Source organism: Hemiscyllium ocellatum, chromosome 7 (genome assembly GCF_020745735.1).
Source record: "Hemiscyllium ocellatum isolate sHemOce1 chromosome 7, sHemOce1.pat.X.cur, whole genome shotgun sequence".
NCBI lineage: Eukaryota > Metazoa > Chordata > Chondrichthyes > Orectolobiformes > Hemiscylliidae > Hemiscyllium > Hemiscyllium ocellatum.
In genome coordinates this window covers 97234317-97257517 of record NC_083407.1, presented here as the reverse complement: position 1 = coordinate 97257517, position 23201 = coordinate 97234317, and the positions used below count along the sequence as shown (strand labels likewise).

The 23201-nt window shown below is 42.8% G+C and overlaps 1 protein-coding gene across 3 annotated transcripts in view; it reads right to left on the bottom strand.

Annotated features, from left to right (window-relative positions):
* The window catches only part of LOC132817227 (abl interactor 2), a 142801-nt gene that overhangs the window by 22216 nt on the left and 97384 nt on the right, over positions 1 to 23201 (bottom strand). For 2 of the 3 annotated variants that reach the window (XM_060827545.1, XM_060827547.1), the window contains exons 3-6: positions 22000 to 22176; positions 6887 to 6984; positions 5896 to 6045; positions 5060 to 5184 (exon numbers count right to left, since the gene is read on the bottom strand). In XM_060827545.1, coding sequence (XP_060683528.1) covers positions 5060 to 5184; positions 5896 to 6045; positions 6887 to 6984; positions 22000 to 22176 — 550 coding nt within the window. The remainder of the gene's footprint in view (positions 1 to 5059; positions 5185 to 5895; positions 6046 to 6886; positions 6985 to 21999; positions 22177 to 23201) is intronic. The other variant, XM_060827546.1, reaches the window with a different exon arrangement.

Here is a 23201-nt window from a genome sequence, read left to right as displayed (position 1 = left end):
TCGACAGCCATCAGCTATGACAGCAGGGATCAAATCTGCAACTTTTCTGGATTGTGGCCAGAATGTTGGAGATTACATCAGGAGCACAGCAGTGACAGGGAGAGTTACTTATGTGCAACCAAAACACCAGTCAGAATTCCCTGAAGAAAGAACAGGTTTTGATTTATTCAGCTGCTACAAAGTAGCTTATTTGGAAAAGGCAAATGCTTATTATATCAAAAGTCACTCCAAATGTTTGTCCTCTCTCTAACTGACATATTATCAGCAGTACAAGAGGGTAGCAGTCTCTGGTGAGGTCAAATCAAGTTGTTGGATTCATAAGGTCAATGCAAGATTTTCTGCACTCCATCAGTCAGTGCATCCATGAGATGTGAGGGTATTTAAAGTCAATTTAATCTCTGATATGAAATATTTCATACTAACAACCCTCATGTTCATCCAATATATAGCTACTGGCTAGGCCATGGTGATCTTCTGCATTTTACACTATGAAAGTGCAGTAAATTGTGACTTGTGTGTATAAGTACTGTGACACAACAGAGAACTGTAGATATTCATCATTAAATATATTTTTAATCACTTGGGATGTCAAGGGATATCAAGGGATATGGGGAGCTTGCAAAAAAATGGAGCGAAGTTTCTGAGTTGGGAGGTCATGTTCCAGCTGTACAAGACATCGGTTAGGCCACTTTTGGAATATTGCGCGCATTTCTGGTCTCCTTCCTATCGGAAAGATGTTATGAAACTTGAAAGGGTTCAGATTTACAAGGATGTTGCCAGGGTTGGAGGGTTTGAGCTATAGGGAGAGGCTGAATATGCTGAGGCAGTTTTCCCTGGAGTAATAGCAGCAGGGAGATTGAAGAAAGCATAAGTAGGCAGATTTTGGAAAAGTGTGAACGTAGTAGGGTTGTTGTAATGGGTGACTTTAGCTTTCTCAATATTGATTGGAGCCTCCTTCGAGCAGAAGATTAGAATGGAGCTGTTTTTGTTAGGTGTGTTCAGGAGGGTTTCCTAACTCAGTATGTTGACTGGCCGACAAGGGGAGAGGCCATTCTAGACTTAGTGCTCAGAAACGAGCCGGGGCAGGAATCAGATCTTGTGGTGGGAGAACATTTTGGTGATAGTGACCACAACTGCCTCACATTGTACATAGTTATGGAGAAGGAGAGGATTAGGCAAAATGGGAAGATAATTAATTGGGGAAGAGGAAACTATGATGCGATTAGACATGAGTTAGGAAGCATGGACTAGGAGCAATTGTTCCATGGTAAAGGCACTATGGACATGTGGGGACTGTTTAGGGAACAGTTGTTGCAAGTGATGAATAAATATGTCCCTCTGAGACAGGCAAGAAGTGGTAGGATAAAGAAACCTTGGATGACGAGAGCGGTGGAGCTTCTTGTCAAAATGAAGAAGGTAGCTTACATAAGGTGGAGGTAGCTAGGGTCAAGCTCAGCTCTAGAGGATTACAGGCAGGTGAGGAAGGAGCTCAAAAATGGTCTGAGGAGAGCCAGGAGGGGGCACAAGAAAGGCTTGGCAGAACGGATTAGGGAGGACACAAAGGCATTTTACACTTATGTGAGGAATAAGAGAATGGTCAAAGAAAGAGTAGGGTCGATCAGGGATAGCATAGGGAATTTGTGTGTGGAGTCCGAGGAGGTAGGGGAAGCCCTAAATGAGTTTTTTGCTTCTGTCTTTACGAAAGAAACAAACTTTGTAGTGAATGAAACCTTTGAAGAGCAGGTGTGCATGCTGGAATAGATAGAGATAGAGGAAGCTGATGTGCTGAAAAGTTTGTCAAACATTAAGATTGACAAGTCGCCAGGCCTGGACCAGATTTGTCCTCGGCTGTTTTGGGAAACGAGAAATGAAATTGCTTCGCCACTTGCGAAGTTCTTTGCATCCTCGCTCTCCACTGGAGTCATACCTGAGGACTGGAGAGAGTCAAATGTAATTCCTCTCTTCAAGAAAGGAAATAGGGAAATCACTGGCAATTACAGACCAGTAAGTCTCACGTCTGTCGTCTGCAAGGTGTTAGAAAGGAGTCTGAGGGAATAGGATTTATGACCACCTGGAAGAGCATGGCTTGATTAAATGCAGTCAACACGGCTTTGAGAGGGGCAGGTCATGCCTCACAAACCTTATGGAATTCTTTGAGGATGTGACTAGAAAAGTTGATGAGGGTCAAACTGTGGATGTGGTGTATATGGACGTCAGCAAGGCATCTGGTAAGATTCCCCATGGTAGGCTCATTCAGCAAGTCAGGAGGAATGGGATACAGGGGAACTTAGCTTTCTGGATCCGGAATTGGCTGGCCAACAGAAGACAGCGAGTGGTAGTAGAAGAAAAATATTCTGTCTGGACGTCAGTGGTGAGTGGTGTTCCACAGGGCTCTGTCCTTGGGCCTCTACTGTTTGTAATTTTTATTAATGACTTGGATAAGGGGATTGAAGGATGGGTCAGCAAGCTTGCAGACGACACAAAGGTTGGAGGTGTCGTTGACAGTATAGAGGGCTGTTGTAGGCTGCAGCAGGACATTGACAGGATGCAGAGATGGGCTTAGAAGTGGCAGATGGAGTTCAACCTGGATAAATGTGAGGTGATGCATTTTGGAAGGTCGAATTTGAAAGCTGAGTACAGGATTAAGAATAGGATTCTTGGCAGTGTGGAGGAACAGAGGGATCTTGGTGTGCAGGTACTTAGATCCTTTAAAATGGCCACCCAAGTGGACAGGGTTGTTAAGAAAGCAGATGGTGTTTTGGCTTTCATTAACAGGGGGATTGAGTTTAAGAGTCGTGAGATCTTGTTGCAACTCTATAACACTTTGGTTAGACCGCACTTTGAATACTGTGTCCAGTTCTGGTCGCCCTATTATAGGAAAGATGTGGATGCTTTGGAGAGGATTCAGAGGAGGTTTACCAGGATGCTGCCTGGACTGGAAAGCTTATCTTGTGAAGAGAGGTTGACTGAGCTTGGATTTTTTCATTGGAGAAAAGGAGGAGAGGGGACCTAATTGAGGTATTCACGATAATGAGGGGCATAGAGAGAGTCAATAGCCAGAGACTATTTCCCAGGGCAGAAATAGCTAACACGAGGGGTCATAGTTTTAAGCTGGTTGGAGGAAAGTATAGAGGGGATGTCAGAGGCAGGTTCTTTACACAGAGAGTTGTGAGAGCATGGAATGCGTTGCCAGCAGCAGTTGTCGAAGTGAGGTCATTGGGGACATTTAAGAGACTGCTGGGCATGCATATGGTCACAGAAATTTGAGGGTGCACACATGAGGACCAGTGGTCGGCACAACATCGTGGGCTGAAGGGCCTGTTCTGTGCTGTACTGTTCTATGTTCTATCAGAGGCTGAGGGGTGACTTTATAGAGCTTTTCAAAATCATGAGGGCATGGATAGGATAAACAGACGATGTCTTTTCCCTGGAGTGGGGCATAGGTTCAGGGTGAAGGGAAAGATTTATAAGGGACCAAAGGGGCAACTTTTTTACACAGAGGGTGGTACGTATGTGGAATGAGCTGCCAGAGGAAGTAGTGGAGGCTGGTACAATTACAGCATTTAAGAGGCATATGGATGGGTATATAAATAGGAATGGTTTAGAGGGATATGGGCCAAGTGCTGATAAATAGGACAACATTAGGTTAGGGTATCTGGTCAGTATGGGTGAGTTGGACTGAAGGGTCTGTTCTGTGCTGTACATCTCTATGACTATAAGTCTAAGATCAGTCATGATCATTCTGAATGGAGGAGCATGCTCACTGATCCATATAATCCACTCCTGCTCCTATTTCTTCTACTCTTTTGAGTTCTTGTGACTGAACTGGTCATCTTTCCCTAGATTCTTTCCTTCGAAATTTCCTCTTCAAATTTTTATTAGGAAGTCCAGAGGGGGTAAATTATTGAAGATTGTTCCCAGTGTTTCCCATTGGTAAAAGGAGGACAGAATGAAGATCAATCTGACAGAATCATGGTGACCTGAAGGGCCTCCTGCTACACAATACGCTTAGTGATACTCTTTTGTCCAGAAATTAACCATTTGGGTTAAATGCTTGAAGGTTGCTGCCATTCTTAATATGCAAAGGCCAAAGACGAAAGTTAATGGTTTCCCTCAAATGTTCGCACAGGACGAAACAAAAGAATGATGGGGAAATAACCTAATGAGGGGCAAATGGCAACAGCCAAAGAGACGGGAGAGATGTGGCACTGGAAAGTGCATTCAAGTATTATGACTAGTCAACAATGTGACAGCAAACACTTCAGAATGACACTGCCTCACGGTTACACCACTATAATGGTTTAAATTTCAATAACTTAAGCTTTTAAGAGATTAATGAAAAATACCAAGAGTTAGCATGCCAGATTTTCCATCAGTAGACTTGACAGCATCACATCGTTAGCTCTATTTCAAAACTGTCATTTTCTTATTTGTAATATATGTTTCTTTTTACCTTTAATATATCATTGCTCAACTATATTCATATTACAAGGTGCCCAGTGTCAGCACTAAACACTGTCAGAGCAAAGACAGCATGGGGTTAGATACAAAGTTCACTCTACATCATCTTATCTAACATCACCAAGGCATGCCTGCCTTGGCAAAGATACAAAGTTCTCTCTACACTGTTCAGCAATCTACTTGAAGTCCCAAACTCCTCATGATATTTTCACACTCTACATGTCAGCCATTTTGCAGCCACAATGAGCTTAGTGGTGGATTAGCAATACTTCCATTCTCACTATAAACTGTATTGAGACAGGTAGCAGGCAAGTCCTTCCCGGTCACAACCTGGGACTGAATTCAAAACCCAAACCCAAGGCTAACATCTGAAACTTGGTACTCAATTGCCATACAAACATTTTGGAAGTACTTAACGTTAGCAAATTTTTGAGGGAGCACAAAAGTGAGGGTGGGATTTAAGAAGCTGGACAATCTGCCATTTGTTGGTGAGATCTGATAAAGCTGCTGTATATTGGAGAGATCCGAGTGCTGCATTTAGTGAAAGGCAAGTCTGCCAGAATTTTAGTGATGAGCACTGCACGTGGATAGCCCTTACCTGGATAGACACTGGGTGGAGAAGGAGTTGGTACAGCAATGGGAACCCCAACACTGCCACTGCCGCTGTTCTCCCTGCTGCTACTACGGCTACTCGGGTGGCTTCCCCCACTGCTCCCACTGCTGCTGCAATACACAAATCACAGTACATGTCAGCACTCACACGTAGTTCAAGGGAGCATGCCACCACTGTTCCTGGTTCTCTCCTAAATTATCTGGAGTCAGTCTCTCTGAACCAAAGAGGAGTTGACTGCGAAATGGGTATAGGATCTTAGACAGCCCATCTCTTCTCTCCACTCAACTGAAATCAAAGAATTTTTGAAATCCAGATTGCATCTCTTCACGTTCTATGCAGTTGCAGCTTAATACACCAAACAGGGTATAATTATATATATTTTTAAAAAATGCCTTGGTTGAACAGAATCGAGTGCTTCCCCTTCTACAAAACAATGATGCTCGAAAATGTGTTGCTGGAAAAGTGCAGCAGGTCAGGCAGCATCAAAGGAACATGAGAATCGACGTTTCAGTCATAAGCCCTTCTTCAGGATTCCTGAAGAAGGGTTTATGCCCGAAATGTCGATTCTCATGTTCCTTTGATGCTGCCTGACCTGCTGCACTTTTCCAGCAACACATTTTTAAGCTGTGATCTCCAGCATCTGCAGTCCTCACTTTCTCCTACAAAACAATGATGACAACACTTTGAAAAGACTTTCATAAAATTATAAGTAACGTGTGGCACAGCAATGGGTGCAACTATTGCAATTAGATATGTGGCTTATTACATTTAAATTAAGCTCTGCAGAGTCAGGTATGGATGGGACCCAGTATTTTCTATACCTGTATGTCCTTGTTCTCTGATTTACAGAAGCTGTCCGCACCGGACTCTGCTGCTGTGAGGAGCTCATGTTGCGAGTTGGGCTTGGAACATAGTCATTTGGGACGACTGGGGGGCGGACAGGTTCCAGCGTACGATAAGGAGAATGCCGACTACAGAGAGGGAAAGCAAATTAGTCAAAATCAACTTGTACCTATCATGATGTTCATTGACACTCTAGTATTGTGAAGGATGTGCAGACATAAACAATGATCACTGACATACATGTACTGCGTGTGCACACACATCACTCTCATACTCATCCTGTTGAAATATACACAAGCACTGACAGGCTTGCACGGTTTTTATTCATACATTCCCTTCAAAGAAATGGGATCTCTGTTTAATATCTCATCTGCAGAGTCCCCTCTATTAATTCAGTGCTTCTTCAGAACTGATTTGTTTGCTTCAATTATGAACTTGACTACTGGAGTGAGACTTGAACCCATAATATGACTTGGGAATCACTGCCTATTAGGCAACTGTAGGAGGTCAATGTCAATATTTTTAAACTATGTTTGACATTCCAAACATGCATCAAATAGAAAGCAACAAATGCATGTCCACCAATATGTCTTGTAGTTATATGGCTAAGTCTTGCTATTGGCTAAATACATTGTCCACCACAGGATGGTGCAACACACCAACAAACATTGATGGATAGGGCAAGAAATCAACCTTTCACATTACTCAGATTCAAATTCAGCTGCGATTCTATGCCAACCCTCCTATACTTCAGGCTACTGACGGGTCAGTCATGATGTCTGTCTATTTGGAGAAGCTATCAGTTGGATTGCGTGTGCCACTATCAGGGAAGTGAGAGGTAGGCAAGTAAATCAATCGTACGAGGCTGACTGTGCATGTTAAACATCAATGTACAGTTAATAATAATTTCCTGAGGGAGTGAAGAGTTATCTAGAAAAGTCTTTGCCCCAAGTTGCATTATCCACTTACCCGAGGGTGCCCTTTCCTGACACAGGAGGACTAGGCGGTTTCTGTGTGGGTGGGGTGCTCCGTGGAAGCCCACCCATCTTCATATTCTGAGTGCTAACCTGAAAGGCGACAAGCAAGGTAGATGCATCAGCAGCTTGTTAATCATACTAACATGAAACAGGAGATTGACGCAGAAGTTTAATCAGAGTCAGAAAGAAGGAAAAAAAGTAAGAAAAGGAAACAGAGCAAGGCCATGCAAAGTGCTTGTCTACAAATTTCTAGGTGGCTAAATGATCTAATATCTTATAGAACTGATACAGGGTTTGCAATTTAAAATAGTCTGAAAGCAATTGCTTAAAAGAAGATACAAAAAAAAGCAAATACACAACCAGTTACACAGCAACATACAGAGAAAGAGTAGTTCATTTTTTGGGTGGGGGCCAAAACATCATAACTGGTAACAGATTTCACCCAAAACACTAACCAATCTTCCTTGTCTGATGCTGATTGACCTGCTCGGTCTTTCCTATATTTTCTGTTACATTTCAGATCTACAGAATTTATCATGAAGGCCTTTCCCCCTGCCCCCCCGATAAAAGATAAGGGTCATGAAAGCTAAAATCAAATCAGTAACAGAATTAATGATAATGAGAATGAGGCAGTTTCATTCATGCCTCCTTGAAGGTGGTAGGGTGGTAATGTGGAGACAACGCAAACAGGTGAAATGGACAGAATATACAGAAGATGGTGAGTAGACAACACACACGATTGGTGGGCAGACAGGGGACAGAACAGAGGGAGGACAGGAGAGATGAAACATAGAAGGCATAGAGGGAGTGCAAAACAGATGGCGTGTGGAGGGCATATGAGGCAGCTGGCATGCAGACAGGGGAGACAGCGTGTGGAGGGCACACTGGGAGATGGCGTGAGGATTAGACAGCGTGAGAAGACATGTTTAGGTGGGTTGACAATTGGAGGGCACATGGGAAATGGCATGTGGAGGGGGGAGACTGCACTTGCAGGGTGTACCTGGAGATGGTTCATGGAACGATATGAAGTTCTAAGTCAGAAATGGCCTGGACACACTCTCAAGACTCAATTTCTCTTCCACAATTACGATCCAGCAGACAGGGCAAGCAATAGATCAAAGTCCATCGGTTGCCGTAATAGGAATAACGGATAACTTTGGGTAAGCAAAGTCCTGAACAGCCTTTGCAATCTGACTGAAGTTGAAAAGCAAAACATTCAGTCAGCCATGTACAGAGATGTATGGTCAGGAAATCTCTCAGACTAAAATTAGGGAATTGTCAACACTGGAGGTTAGATTAGATTAGATTACCTACAGTGTAGAAACAGGCCTTCGGCCCAACAAGTCCACACCAACCCTCTGAAAAGTAAACTATCTAGTCCCATTTCCCTCTCACTAACGCACCTAACATTATGGGCAATTTAGCATGGCCAATTCACCCGACCTGCACATCTTTGGACTGTGGGAGGAGACCAGAGCACCTGGAGGAAACCCACGCAGACACAGGGAGAATGTGCAAACTCCACACGGACAGTCATTCGAGGCTGGAATCGAACCTGGGACCCTGGTGCTATGAGGCAATAGTGCTAGCCACTGAGCCACTTATATTCAGGGGGCTCCATTACACCAGTGAGTCGTCGTCCTACTCCAGAAAGAACACTCAGTGACATCCATAGCTTAGGGCCAGTGTGTCCCCTATACCAGATGGGGTGGTCCGGGCTCCCCTACACCAGTATTTACAATGGTAGACTCTCCTTAATCAGAAAATATCATCAGTAGCACCCTTACACCAGGGGGTTAGGTCAGGGGCTCCCAGATGCCAGAGAGTAGGGTCAAGGGCATCCTTATACCAGATAGTATGGCCACAGACTCTCCCACGCCAGGGAGAACTGCAATGGGTTCCCCTACACCCTTGCATGGCCAGGAGCTCCCCTACACTAGAATGTGGTTTGGCATCTTCTACACCAGAGTATGGGTATGGCTCCCCAACACTAGGGCCATTGATGGCTTGTTCAGACCTGAGAATACATTCATGGGTTCCCTTATACCAGAGGTACTGGGGTTATTGTGCACCAGACATAACTGTTAGGGGTTCCCCTGGATTAAGGCTATGATCAGAGGTTCCTCTACAAAAGACATTATAGTCAGGGATTCTGCTAATACAGAATGCATGGTAAGGGGCTCCCCTACACCAGGAGAACGTTTGACTCTCCTCCATCTAAGTTTCTGGTCACGGGCTTCCCTATGTCAGAGACAATGTTCTAGAGCTTCACTACACCACAGGCAGGAAAACTGTAAGCGAAGATTCAGGACCAGAATTGATGCAATCTCTGAAGCCAGGAAGGATGTGTAATGCTTTTTCCTGACTTGCAATTAAGATTAAAAGGTCCGTTATATCAGTGACCAGATCTTCCCTCGCAGCCAACTCTGAAGAGTCTTCAGTCAGCAAGAGCAGCTTATCCATGTAGTCAGGTGCCCAATCCCCTGATTAGACAACTCTCTCACACGCAAAAACACACACACACAGTGAGTAATGGTTGGAAGAAGAAATGCATCAATTGAAATGGAAGAATTCAATAATGATGGAGAGAATTTTGCAAAATGTTTACACCACACGAGGTGCGTGATCCCACATGTAAATCAATGGGTCTGCAAATTGACCATAGACAGTCAACACTGTTGTGTTATTTAATGTCAAAATTACAGAAATGTCTCCCTGGCACATGATCAACTCAAGGTTCTGTCCTATTTTAAATTGACACAAACCCTGCACCTCAGCCCATAAGTGACTGCAATATTGGTATTTCTAACAGATTATTCATATGGAGATCACAAACTACATTGGCAGTATAAAAAGGAAGTGATTTATTCTATATACGTAATCACATTTCAGAGATAAATGGTCATATTACACCATCACTTGTAATCAATATCAAACAACTATCTTCCACAGAAAATGCATTTGGTTAGGTTGGACTAAATCTACATTGTAATAGTTTCTTTCATTATTCATGATCAGCTCTCTCTGCTCTCCAAAACCAATTCTGTCAGTTCAATATTTATATTTTTTAATGGATATTTAAATTGTTCCTAACTACACTAAACACTTGAGTATCAAGTACAGATGCACTGCCTGCAGGGTTCATGACAGCACAGTAATTCATCTGGTTTCAGAAAGGAGCTGACCCCATGCTGAGGGGCTAAGTTTCATTCATGGAAACAATTTGTGGCTGCAATTATATACTATTCTAATGTTATTGGGATGCAGATTATCATGGAGAAACATTTTAAATTGCACTCTTCATTCATTTTATGCTTTTTGGTTGAGGGATGTTAGAATGAGTATCAATCATTCCCAAAAACAAAAATAGAAACTGCTGGAACTTGATTTGGAAGAAGGGTCACGCGACCTGAAACACTCACTAATTTCTCTCCACAGATGCTGCCAGACCTGCTGAGCTTTTCCAGCAACTTCTATTTTTGTTTCTGACTTACAGCATCCGCCGATCTTTAAGTTTTAATCCATCATTCCCAGGACATGGACAGCATAGATTAGACACAGAGCACAGCACCCTCTGCACTGTCCCATCAAATGCTTCCAGGATTCCAACATACACTCTCAGGACATGTATAGCATGGGATTAGATACAGAATAAAGCTTGCTCTACATAGTCCCATCAGATACTTGCCGAACAGATGTAGCAGAGCCACCTCTACAAGGCTCTGAACACACTCATATGGTGTACTTTAAATACAGGGATCACTGCAGCAGGGTAACATTTTGATGTTTCCTGCACCAGTCATGCTGTGGCCGCAAAATGAAATTTCCATAGCAGTGTTAAATTAAGAACAGGTTTGCATTGTGGGCCCCTCCCTCCTCACTGGGAGTTGGACAGATGCAGTCCCAAATTTATTCAATGTTTCCCATCCAAAGTATCTGGAAACAAGCTGAGTGGGATGAATCAAGAAACGAGGCAGAAACAGTCCAACCTTTTGATGTAATTTTTCAAAATAAAAGTTTACATATATAGAATATATCTGTCACAGGATATCACATACCAGGGAGATAAATTCTTGCCGATTTAATCACACGGGTGATTCCAGACAGTGGGCACACAGTGTATTGTTAAATAAAACTAACCACATATCATTTGGATGGGATGGGCATCGTGCTGTGTCTTCGATGTGTTCATCCTCCGTCAGAGGATGTAGGGAGCTTCAGAATAGAAGGGATCCTCAAGATGGGCCAAAACAGACAGTGCTGGATTGGACTGCTAAGAGGTAAAGAGCAGTCACTTCATAATGATTGCAGCCCCTTCTGGTGCTCCTGATTGTATGCTTTTGTTAATGCAACATCAGCAGTATGACTATGTCCTGCCTATCTGACTAGCATGAGCAGGAGCTATCTCAAATCTACTGACATCATTAAAAGGGGCTGTATCTAGAACAAATCAGAGGTTGAAATTGAGAGGTATTAAGAGTGCTGCTGGCTCATTTTTCATGGACATAAAGAATGATCTTATTATTCCTTAAAATAGGAAATTAAGAAATGATCTTGACAGACCAGGAAGCCAATGACAGAATGACAGCATAACCAGACATGATCTCTCAATGGCATGTGGTTAATTAGGATGGGGGGAAAGAGAGAGAGGGAGATTAAATGAGAGTGTATTCTAATCAAACATGGTCCTTCAGTAGAATTAGGTTATTCACAGTAGGTGGGATGAGGGCAGAGAGAAAATCCACAAAATGAAAACTCGGACATAGTCAAGACAGTCAGGATGATCTGTCACATGGTGGGGAACCTCACATCCTGGCAATACAGCCCAATCTTGCTCAATTAAAGTATATGTACTTCCTATTTTGTGGTCACAAAGTTTAAGAGAAGACTCTGAACCCTGGCTGATTTTGCTGGTCCTGGTGCATTTCTGTTATCAATATTAAGTATTCCAAGTTTTCACTGGCCCGGAATTTAAAGACTGAAATGATAGCAAGCTTCCTATTGCTTTCCACCTCTACATGAATTTTAGAGCATATTTGGTTCTTTATCTAGTGTGAACATTTAAGCTCAGCAGTGGAGTCCTCCAGACACCAATGTGTAGGATTCAACTAGTAGGGTCAAACTATTAGCATCCAGGTGTCAACCTGCTTCATGTCCGGCCCACAGCGGGATTCCTAGTTACTGTTGTATTGAATGGTATAAGTAATCCAAATTCTCTTACAAACCTGTACTCCTAATGTACTTTTAAGATGAGTCATCAAAACCAGAAGATCTCACCCAGGGATGAGTCTCAAGTCCTGTGAACAGCAACAGGTCTTTCTGTGGTTAACTAATACCAGAACTGACAGCAACTGATGAAGTGAGGGAAGAAAGAATCTGACAGAATATAGACCAGGACCTCAATACCTCACCCCCCCAAAATGGTCACCCCGGTGCTGTGCAACAATGTTAAACACAACTAGAAGAGTAACCAAGTAAATAAATGGCCCACAGTAGATTAACTGGGCAAAATAAAAACAGTCACAGAAGGGGCCTCCCGTAGGAAAGACTAAACACTTGGATTAGAGGTAGATTTTAAGACGGTTTAAAGGAGGAATGAGAGAAGTGGAGAGATCTAGAGTCAAAATTTCAGTTTGAGTATTATCAGTAGCTGAAGGTACTGCCACGAATGGTGGAACAAAGGAACAATGAGACACACAAGAACCAAGAGTCCAGCAACACCAGCAGTTAGATGTATGGGTGAGTTGGATTGGAAATGGGATAGAATAAAGGGTGCAATGTTTTGAGTGGGGTCCAGTTTACGTGGAGTGGATGATAGAAGGCAGCCAGGAGAGCAGTCAAATAGCAAAAACTGGAACTGAGGCACTGATTAGGATTTGAGTGGCAGGTGGCATGAGTTAGAGGGGGAGGTGGACAATATTATGTAGGCAGTCTTTAGAGATTATTGAGTCAATCAATGCGCCACTGCTGCCCCAGCGTACCTGAAGGTATACCTGAGAGGCACAACAGCACCTCTCTTATTTCCAAGATATTTGGGTTCCAGGAAAACGTCAATGTCGAATCAACATGTGTCTGAAGTTTGGGCATAGTGTCATTAGTCTTGGACTACTCCCAGCACATTTCCAGGTTACCCATTGTCTGGTCTCCCCGGTGCATAATAAATTTTTTACATACTACAAATCCCAGATTATGCTTTGCAGAAATTTGCTGTTCTCCTTTATGACAGAGGGTTTGGTTTTAAAATACAGCATCACTGAAGTCTACAAATTTTCAAAATATTATCAGTGTAAAGGCTGAATCTACAGCCTTAGGCATGATAGTATATCTTCCCTTTAAAGGGCATAAACTCTGCAGCATTTAACCACCCAGTCTGTAATATCCTCAGCACAGCAATAGGATGGCGGAGAAGCACTGAGATCTCTTACCTTAAATCTAAGCAACCACTTAATGCATAAATGAAGCAAATGAAAGAAGTAAGAAAAAAAACAGCATTGAAAGGTTAGTTGAAACCACAGGATAGGAGTACAAATGGAATCAATGTTCAAGCATCTGATACGGCGTCGCGTTACAAATTGTTTAGATTGAAGTCAAACACGAGTCACGACCACATCCTGAACTACTCTTCCAGAATACATTAAGTGCTGACTGGCCATCAAAAAAGGAGACCTTTGACTGCCCGACGATTACATTTTGGATATAAACCTATAGAGAAGTGATTCAATCATCCATTGTTAGAAGTCTTAGCTTTCTGATCACAACTCTCCAATTCAATGATTGCAGCAATAGTGCAGCTTGATAATGTGTATTGTGCAGATTCTTCGTACTGGTCTGTTCTGAGACAGAGCATGGGAAGTTAAATGGGAGGGAATTACTTTGATCTAGGCACTCAACTTCAAAAATGTTTGTTACTGGGTGTCTTGTTCCATTCCAAATCGCAAGGCTGCAAATATTCAAATATATTTAGTCAGGGTTATGCAGGAAAAGTAGACGACCTTCATGCTGTACATAGTCAATGGATTGGTCTATGTGAACACTGTGCACTTTTAACAATTCCAGCCCCTTCAACCCTCTCAAACCCATGGTAGAACTTCCATTTGGATTTGGAAGCTCTGTCCAAGAGCTAGTTGGTGAAGGGTTCTGAGAGATATACAGACCAGACAGTGCCAAGGTTCAATACTTGAGTGGAGAGAGGTAACTGATCAAAAGCTGGGATTCCGGTGGATAGGTCATGGGTCTCAACTCTCCCTCCCTCCCTCCCCCACTCCCCCCATTCAAAGAAAATGAAAATTGGTCTGGCCTCCTGATCTGGATCAGATTCCAACAGCAAAACATGGAAAATCTCGAATGTGCATTCATCTGCTGAAAGTTGAACCATATTCCCTGTCTAAAGTGACACTGCAAGAATGACCAGCTACCTGTGGACTGCAATACAAAGTGCAGCATCTTCAGGAGAGGAAGGAGAAAACTGACAGGAAACACCAACTTCTGTGTCTTCCAATATTTGGCTCCCCTACCTTTCATGTCTTTTATGACCTTTATTATTGTGATGTTACCTACTACTTAGATAAACTCTGAAGATAACAGAAAGCTGTAGCATCGAAGGTAGGTGTCGATAATGGATATTATGAGATGATGTACTTCATAGATCTGATGTGATGGTGCAGAGCTGGGATTGAGGGACAGGGTTAATTTTTTTTCCATTCACAGGATATGGACATCATTGGCTAGGGCAGGATCCATTGCCCATCTAACTGCCCAGTTGGCAGTTGAGAGTTGACAAGTCAACCACATTGCTGTGGATCTGGATTAACATATAGTCCAGACAAGGTAAGAATGGCAGTTTCCTTTCCAAAAGGACATCAGTGAACTAGATGAGTTTTCCCAACAATCAGCAATGGCTTCACGGTCATCATTAGACTTTTAAAAATTCCAGATTATTATTAAATTGAAATTCCACGATCTGCTGTGGTGGGATTTGAACCTGGATACCCAGAACATTACCTGGGTTTCTCGATTAATAGTCAAGCAATAATATCACTAGGCCATTACCTCCCAAGGGTGGGAGATGAGGAGCACGATTAGCTGAGTTAATGGATATGGAATTGAGGGAGGAAAGGCTTGTTTTAACAAAACTAGGATAGCTTAGGGAGGCCTGAAAAATATCAAGTGTAACAATGTCAAATTACATACTGACGATGTAAAACTCTACAATAAGGGCAGTGGAAGCAAAAAAAATCTTCAATCATTTGTAATCCAATAAAGGGAAATGGCTAGAGAAACTAAGCAGGTGATGAATGATTTTATCTGACAGCATCTGTGGATAGCCTTCTTGGGAAATGTTCAGAGATAGGAAAAGGTGGTCCATACAATGAAGATGATCTTCAATATAGAGGAAATAAAATGCAGACTGGGCAACTGCTTTATGGAATATCTACATTGTTTGTAAAAATGACCCCAAGCTGCCAGTCTCCTGGATCTTGGCCCTGCTGCAGTGCTTCAGTGAGGCTCAGTGCAAGCTGGAAGAATAGCAACTCATTTTCCATTTGGGATCCTGCAGCTTTCAGAACTCAATATCTAATTTCAGAACCTGAACACCACCTTCTATGCCCTTGATCCACAGCCAACCCGATTTCACTAACTCTTGGTCCCCCATTATCAGCTTTTTTTCTTTCTCCCTGGTTCACCATTATTCATCCCTTTGTTTGCCTTAGTCTCCCTCTCTCCCTGGGCTTCATCTCTACCTATCTGCTCACTCCTTTTCTTCCAACACCTGCCCAATCCCTGCATTCAACACTTATACCACATTTTCCTAGCTGCCATAAGGTCTAAAGGGTCACGAGAATCAGAAGGTTAACTCTGCTTTCTCTTGACAGATACTGCCAGGCCTGCTGAGTTTATCCAGCAATTTCTGTTTTGTTTCAGATTTCCAGCATCTGCAATTCTTTGTTTTATTTCTGTAAACCAACCATCACTTCACTGAATGCTGCACCACCAAGTTTGGAAATGGCATAGAGTTCAGAGCACTCACAGAAGGGACTTAACACATCCACCTAAATTCAACTTCAGACAATTGAACACTCCACTTAGCTTTACCTTGCAGTCAATATCAATTTTAGAATTGTACCAGTAGGTGGTACTCACCACCAGGAAATGTTGCAATCACAAGATCCAAAGACAAACCTAGATAAAACACCTTTTGAGAGAAGGAACCTGCACTAAGCTCACAATAGAAAGTTAAAAGAGACATTTCACTAGATCTTGAATCTGTAACCACTTATCTGACACCGTGTTGGTCAGAGAGGTTCTGAGGTTGTATTATGACTCACAATTTCACACTGATTTTCCTATCATGTCATGTTGTCAGCAGTGTGGTATTTTAGCTAAAACGCAGACAGAATACCATTTTTTGATGCACTGACCAATTTTTATCAAATAATTTCAAACACTTGATGCTTGGTTTTACACGTCCAAGAACTGATTCAGGATGAGTAATCATCATAGCAGTTTGAGGTGGCATGGAGGCTCAGTAGTTAGCACTGAGCACAGTACCAGGGACCCAGGTTCGATTCCAACCTCGGGTGACTGTGTGGACTTTGCTCATTCTCTCAGTGTCTGCATTTGTTTCCTCTGGGTGCTCCAGTTTCCTTCCACAATCCAAAGACGTGCAGGTTAGCTAAATTGCACGCAGCATTCAGGGATGTGTAGGTTAGGTACATGGGTCTGTGTGGGTTACTCGTTGGAGGGTCGGCATGGACTTGTTGGGCAGAAGGGCCTGTTTCCATACTGTAGGGATTCTACAGTTTCCCCCTCCTTTAGTTCTCAAAAATGCTGAACTTGAAAATTCGGCAGTTAGTCGATGACACCAGACAGATATTGCGCTGATAATGCACCCAAGTAGCCATACATGCACCTGGGGCATCAGCGCAAACTGACTCAAACAGTGAAGGGCATTGCCAGCCAGTCCAATTGAGATGTACTCTGATGTTCAAGCGAAGGCTCCGTTCAGTTGACCCACTCAACATCAAGTCACAAGGCAATCGGCTGCCTATATTTCCCCTAGCCTGAGAGTGATCTGATCTTGGCTGCCAGCCATTAATTTAGAACAAACCAGGGACAGAATCTGGGACATTATTTGGCACACTTGGCCATCAAAAACCAGAAAGTCATTTAACATTAGCCTTCCTCAAAAGGTCAACCTTGACTTCTCAGTCCATGCAGACCACCATTCCATTCCCAATTCCCTTCACTCTCTTGAATGGGCTGTTTTCTCTCAAGTCCAAGCCCATCTTTATTGCAACAACAGGTTTAATCCCTCTAATCAGTTTCTCTACCACGTCACTAAAGGAGATCGCATGCAAATCATAAACATCATCCAGTACAAGACAGCAGATGATGACACATCCCTCCCGGATTGTCTCAATGCCTTCTACACTCGCTTGGGGCAGAATTTCGGCAGAGAGGTAACACCTATTCCGACAAGTCTGACTAGTCCTGACGAAATATCCCAACAGTTACTGCATCAGAGGTCACATCAGTTTTCCTTCGTGTGAATCCAAGGAAAGCGATGGGACCAGCCGGAATACCAGGCCGTGCACTCAGAAGATGCACAGATCAACTGGCAAAGGTCGTTTTCAAGCTCTCCCTGCAGCAGGTCACTGTCCCTGCCTGCTTCAAGAGGGCCAACATCATCCCTGTGCCTAAGGCGGCTCGTGCAGCATGCCCAGTGACCCTAATTTTGGGGGTCATGAAGTGCTTTGAAAGGCTGGTCATGGCATTAATCAACTCCAACCTCTCCACTACTCTTGACCCACTCCAGTTTGCCTATCAGACCAACAGATCCACGTGAGATGCCATATCACTTGCCCTTCATTCCTCCCTTGAACAACTTGACACCAAGAACAACGACAATATTTCATCCTTACTAACACTCAACACTGAGGACACCCAGGGGTGCGTACTCAGCCCCCTGCTGTACCCACTGTATACCCATGACTGCATTGCCAAATACCAGACTAATGCCATTTACAAGATCGCTGATGAAACGACCATAGTCAGTTGAATCTCAGATGGCGACGAAACAAATTACAGACAGGAAGTGGAAGACCTGGAAAATGTGCACTGAGAACAACCTAGTTCTCAATGCCAGCAAAACCAAGGAACTCATTAGTGTCTTTCGGTGAGATGTTACTCATGTCCCCGTACACATTAACAGCAGAGAGGTGGAAGGAGTGGAGAGTGTCAAGCTCCTGGAAGTGGTCATCATCCACAACAAGCTTTCTTGGACTCTTCATGTGGACGCAGTGGTTACAAAGGCCCAACGTCTCTCCTTCCTCAAGCAGCTGAGGACGTTTAACATGACGGTGAATACCCTTGTCAACTTTTATAGGTGCACTATCAAAAGCTTTCTGTCTGGATGTATCACTACCTGGTATGGCAACTGTACCATTCAAGATTGGAGTCAGTTACAGAGAGTGGTGAACTCAGCCCGGACAATCACAAAGGCCAACCTCCCATCTTCAGAGTCCATCTACCAGACCCGCTGCCAAGGAAAGGCCACCAGCATTCTCAAAAGATCCACCCCATCCTGGCAATGTTTTCTGCAACCTCTACCATCAGGGAGAAGGTACAGAGGCCTGAACACATGCACCAGCCGGTTTCAAAACAGTTTCTACCCTACAGTTGTTAGAATACTGAATGGACTCCGCTCTTAACATTCACCTGTACCTGTGTTTCTGTCTTTGCCGCTGTTTATCTATTATTTACTTATCCATGCTACTTAACTCTGTGACTGTGCCTTGGGTACACGTGACAATGAATTCAATTCAATACTTGACCATAACAACGAGAAACTGTCCTAAGCATTCTTGATCTGTCGGCAGCCTTCAACATTGTTGACCGTGCCATCCTCCTTCAGTGCATTTCCTTTTAGCTCAAATGCCTGTGATTTGATTTATCACGGTGCTTGACTGTTACCTGACATTGGATGTAAAGATATTTCTTTCAACTATATAGAGATCAGAACAACTATATTCAGGCTCACTGTAAATTTCAGTTGCTAGTCACAATCTCTATGCTTTTTCCCAGTAGCTATCTGAATCTGATCTGTGATAATTTAATTGATCCTCAGATGAGCTTCTGGCCCCATAGTCCACCTTCACATGTTGCCTATGTGCTCTGTAATAACGCCTGACTCCAGCTCTGTCTCAAGTCAACTGCTGCTGGAACCATCATTCATGCTTTTGCTATCTCTAATCCAAACTACTTGAATATTCTTCAGGCTGCCTCCCAACTCCCACCCTCTGTAAACATGAGCTGAATTTTTTCTCCTGTACTTTAACTTGCACAAAATCAACCATCATTCATGCTTGCTGACATTTATTGACCCCCATCCGGCAACACCTCTATTTTTTTTTAAGTTCTCACTGTTTACAAATCACTCCCAAATTTTGCCCCTCCCAAATCTGTCACCTCCTGCACCCCACTGACTTCTCTTCCATCTCTCCGATTTAAATCACATAATGCAGGCTGTGCTGTCAGCTCCCGAGGCCCTAAACTCTGGAATTCCCTCCCTCACATCTTCCTCCTTAAAACAGACTTATTTGACCAGGCTTTTCATTCCATGCGCCAGAATCTCATTTGGCTTGGTATCAGAATTTATTTGAAAACATGTCTGAGAATATTTTAATACGTTGATGATGATATACAAGTGCAAGTGTCTGTGAGTTATCTAGATAACCAACTTAAGATACAGGAGTGTGCCATTCGGCCCCTCAAGCATGCATTGCTATTGAACAAAACCATGGCTGATCTGCCACAGATTAAAACTTTTCTTTCACGCCAGCTTATCACCACCTTGAACTCCCTGACATTTCAAAAAAATCAACCTATCTCCTCTTGAAATAATTTCAAGGGTCTAGCCTCTGCAGCTGTTTTGGATGGAGAATTCCAGACACAACGTTTTAATCCTCTGGGAGAAGAAATTCCCATATATCTCAGTTTTAAATGAATAACTCTTTATTCTCTAAAAATATCTCTCCGTTCAAGATTCTACCACTAATGGAAACATCTTAACATTTCCCCATCAAAGCCCCCTCAGAATATTGTACACTGCAACAAATCACCCCTTATTGTTCTATACTCTAATGAATAAAGTCCTAACCTGCTTTGCCACTCTTGGTAAGCCAAACCTTCTTCCCAAGAATCAACCCGGTAAACAGTCTTTTGAACACAGTCTCCAATACCAGTATGTTCCTTTTTTAAAAAATTTGGGGATCCAAACCATACACAGTACTCCAGGTGCAATCTTGCCAACAACCTGTACAGTTGTAAAAAGACACCCCTCCTTTGAAAATCCAACCTTCCAGCAAAAAAAGGTCATAAATTCCATTTGCCTTTTTTATTACTGGCCAAATCTGCATAATAACCTTGCGTTTTTCATGCAAAAGAACACCCAGATCCCTCTGGATTATACTTTTTTTTTGGAATTTCTCTCCATTCAAATAGTCCTGCAGTCCGCACTAGGAATAAGAACTGTGTATTCTTAACAAGGGCATGGACTGAAGCTCCTCCAAAGTTAAGTTCTGGATCCTCATATCTGCCTAGGTAACAAGACCATCACCAGTTAAGATTCAAATGCAAAACCCCTGCCTTCACATTCCATGACCTCAACATCACAGGTAATGGAGCAAATCTGACTGAAACCTTCCTACTATCCTGACTCTCAGTTCATTATCTCTTGTTAAGGGACAGCCACTATTTCACTTCCCCCACCCCACAAAAAATCTGTTTTGCCTCAAAAAGCAGAATTAGAAACATTTTCCATGAATTTCTAGCTCACTGGTTCACATCTGCACAGGCTGATCTGATCATTACACAGGTAACATTCTGCAAGGAGGCCAAAAATTAGACTGATGCTGTACAGGTATATATTTAACTATAATGTCACACACCTCCTGCCATAACTGCATACTGGTTCGTACGACCACTGAAAGATGATATATTCATTCAGCTCCTTCGTTTCTTAGCTCAGTTTGCTTATTTGAACTCCCTATCCTTGTTACCTTTACCTGACAAAAATCTTCAACCATTTAGGACAGAATTTGACATTCCTCTACATTTTGTGACATGACACGTTTCATGATTTCAATCCTATGGGTTGAGCTATGATTTTAAGATTACATCCACTTGTTCCGAGGAAGTAGTTTCTCTGTCTTACCCTTATTAATTCTACATCATTGTTCTATTCCTCTCCCTATCTCCTGAAGATAACTTTTATTTGGACACAGTTCCGTAGGCAAACAGGTATCGAGCACTTAAATGGTTGCTCTTGACATGTAAACAAGGACAGTGAGCATTAGCAGGTATTTTTGATCTTGGGGGACAATGTTGTCATACCTATTCTATTGCCCTCTCCTCACACCATGCACATATACTCCCCAACAGCATTCGTGGATGCAGATTAAAAGCAGGAACACTGGGTAACTCTTTCCTTATTTGTAATGGAGATCTCAGACTCAGACTGGAGACTAAACCTGGGTCCAACTGATCTACCCTGGTTATACCTCTGCTGATTTACATTTCTCACAATATTAAGGTGGGAGTGCAAACTTTTCATAGCCGATCCCCTGCTTACTCAGAGGACAGACATGGGAGGCAGAGCGAAATGTGGAGCTTTCTAAAACTGAAGCCATCACAAGCCAGTTGAAAGATGGCAAGTAGTGCTTCAGTTTCTATTTCAGCATATTGCTACTGGTATGCAGCAGGACAATACAAAAGGACAAAATATACCAACCGACACGTACCAGCAGGCATGGGTATGGCAGATAATGGCTGCCATGAGATGACTTTAACAGAGCATTAAAATGGCAGTTTTCCATAAATGGCAATTTTCTATAAATGATCAGGTTAAAACATTGCTTACTGGGCCATTCTTTATATAAAATTCTTTATATTGGTAGCATTCTAGTAAACTTAAATGAGGTGCCAAATTTAAAAGACTGACTCCTAAACCAGTTCGAATGCACAACACCCGCCTCTATCCAAGTAGCTGCTGTAACTTCTACTCCAAAGAGTTCTGTTACCAGTTCCTGGGCTTACAAAGCATACCTTCACTCCATGACCGATGTCATCCAAGATAGCATAATCGATGGGCTTCCTGATGTACCTGACAGGCCTCTCAGGGTTGGACGGGGCAATGATTTTATGAGTCCTGGAGGTGTTTTTATTGGTTGTCAAGATACCAATCTCTCTTCTTGCAACTTTCTCCTTGTGAATGTCCACTGTCTGAAAAAGGAATAGGGACCTCAGTCAAAATAATGGCAAAATGTCATACAGAATGTTAAATAATTAGCACAAGTAGCTTTATTATGGCAAGCACATGGTCCTATCTAGAGACAGGGAAGTTGGGCACAGCTAAACAAATGGGCATCATGGGTTAGTGGCATAGCCAAATCAATGAGCACTACAGAAAGAAAATCATTCAGCTTGACTAGCTGACAGTGTGATGACAGTCATACAGCACCAATGGGCAAGCTACCAGCATCAATTAGGAACTGGGGGAAAGATTTGAGGAAAGATTGGAAATGCTGAGGTTGCTTTTTTCGGAGCAGCAAAGGTTGAGGGGGCCTGAGAGAGGTCATTTATTCCATTAGTAGAGCAGTCAACAATCAGAATGCATAGATTTAAGATAAGAGGTCGAAGACTAAGAGGAAAGCTGAAAAATGTTTTCACTCAGTGGGTGGTGGGAATCCAGGAGATATTGCTTAAAAGGGTGAGAGAGTCAGACATTATACTACTTTAAGCATTATTTACAATTTCGCTTGTGTTGCCATAGCTTCCAGGGCTATGGACCAAGGGGTAGAAAATAGGATTAATGTAGTCAGATCCCTTTTTGACTGACATGGACAAGATGGATAGTTTTTCTATGTGCTGTAATCCAATTAGCCCCATTCATGAAAAACAACTTTTACCTTCCAATATTACAAACTATCACATCTACAACCTCCCTTTGTTTTCCAAAATTCTCCGATACAGTGCAAAGTGGGGCAACCCCTGATAAGGGAAGTGTTTATAATATTGGTTAACAAAAGGAGGCAGGAGAGGAGACTGGGTAATCAACAGTTCAATGGGAACAAGATTGAGGGAGCAGGAGGTAACCATCATGGAGAAGACAAACTTGGAAAGTGTGGAGATAGCAAAGAAACTATAGGAAAATGTGAGCTTAGGACGAAGGCATTAAGAAACATTGAAGGAAATTAGGCTGGGTAGCCGACAGGAAGAGTGGAACGTGGTTTAACATCAATTTTTGT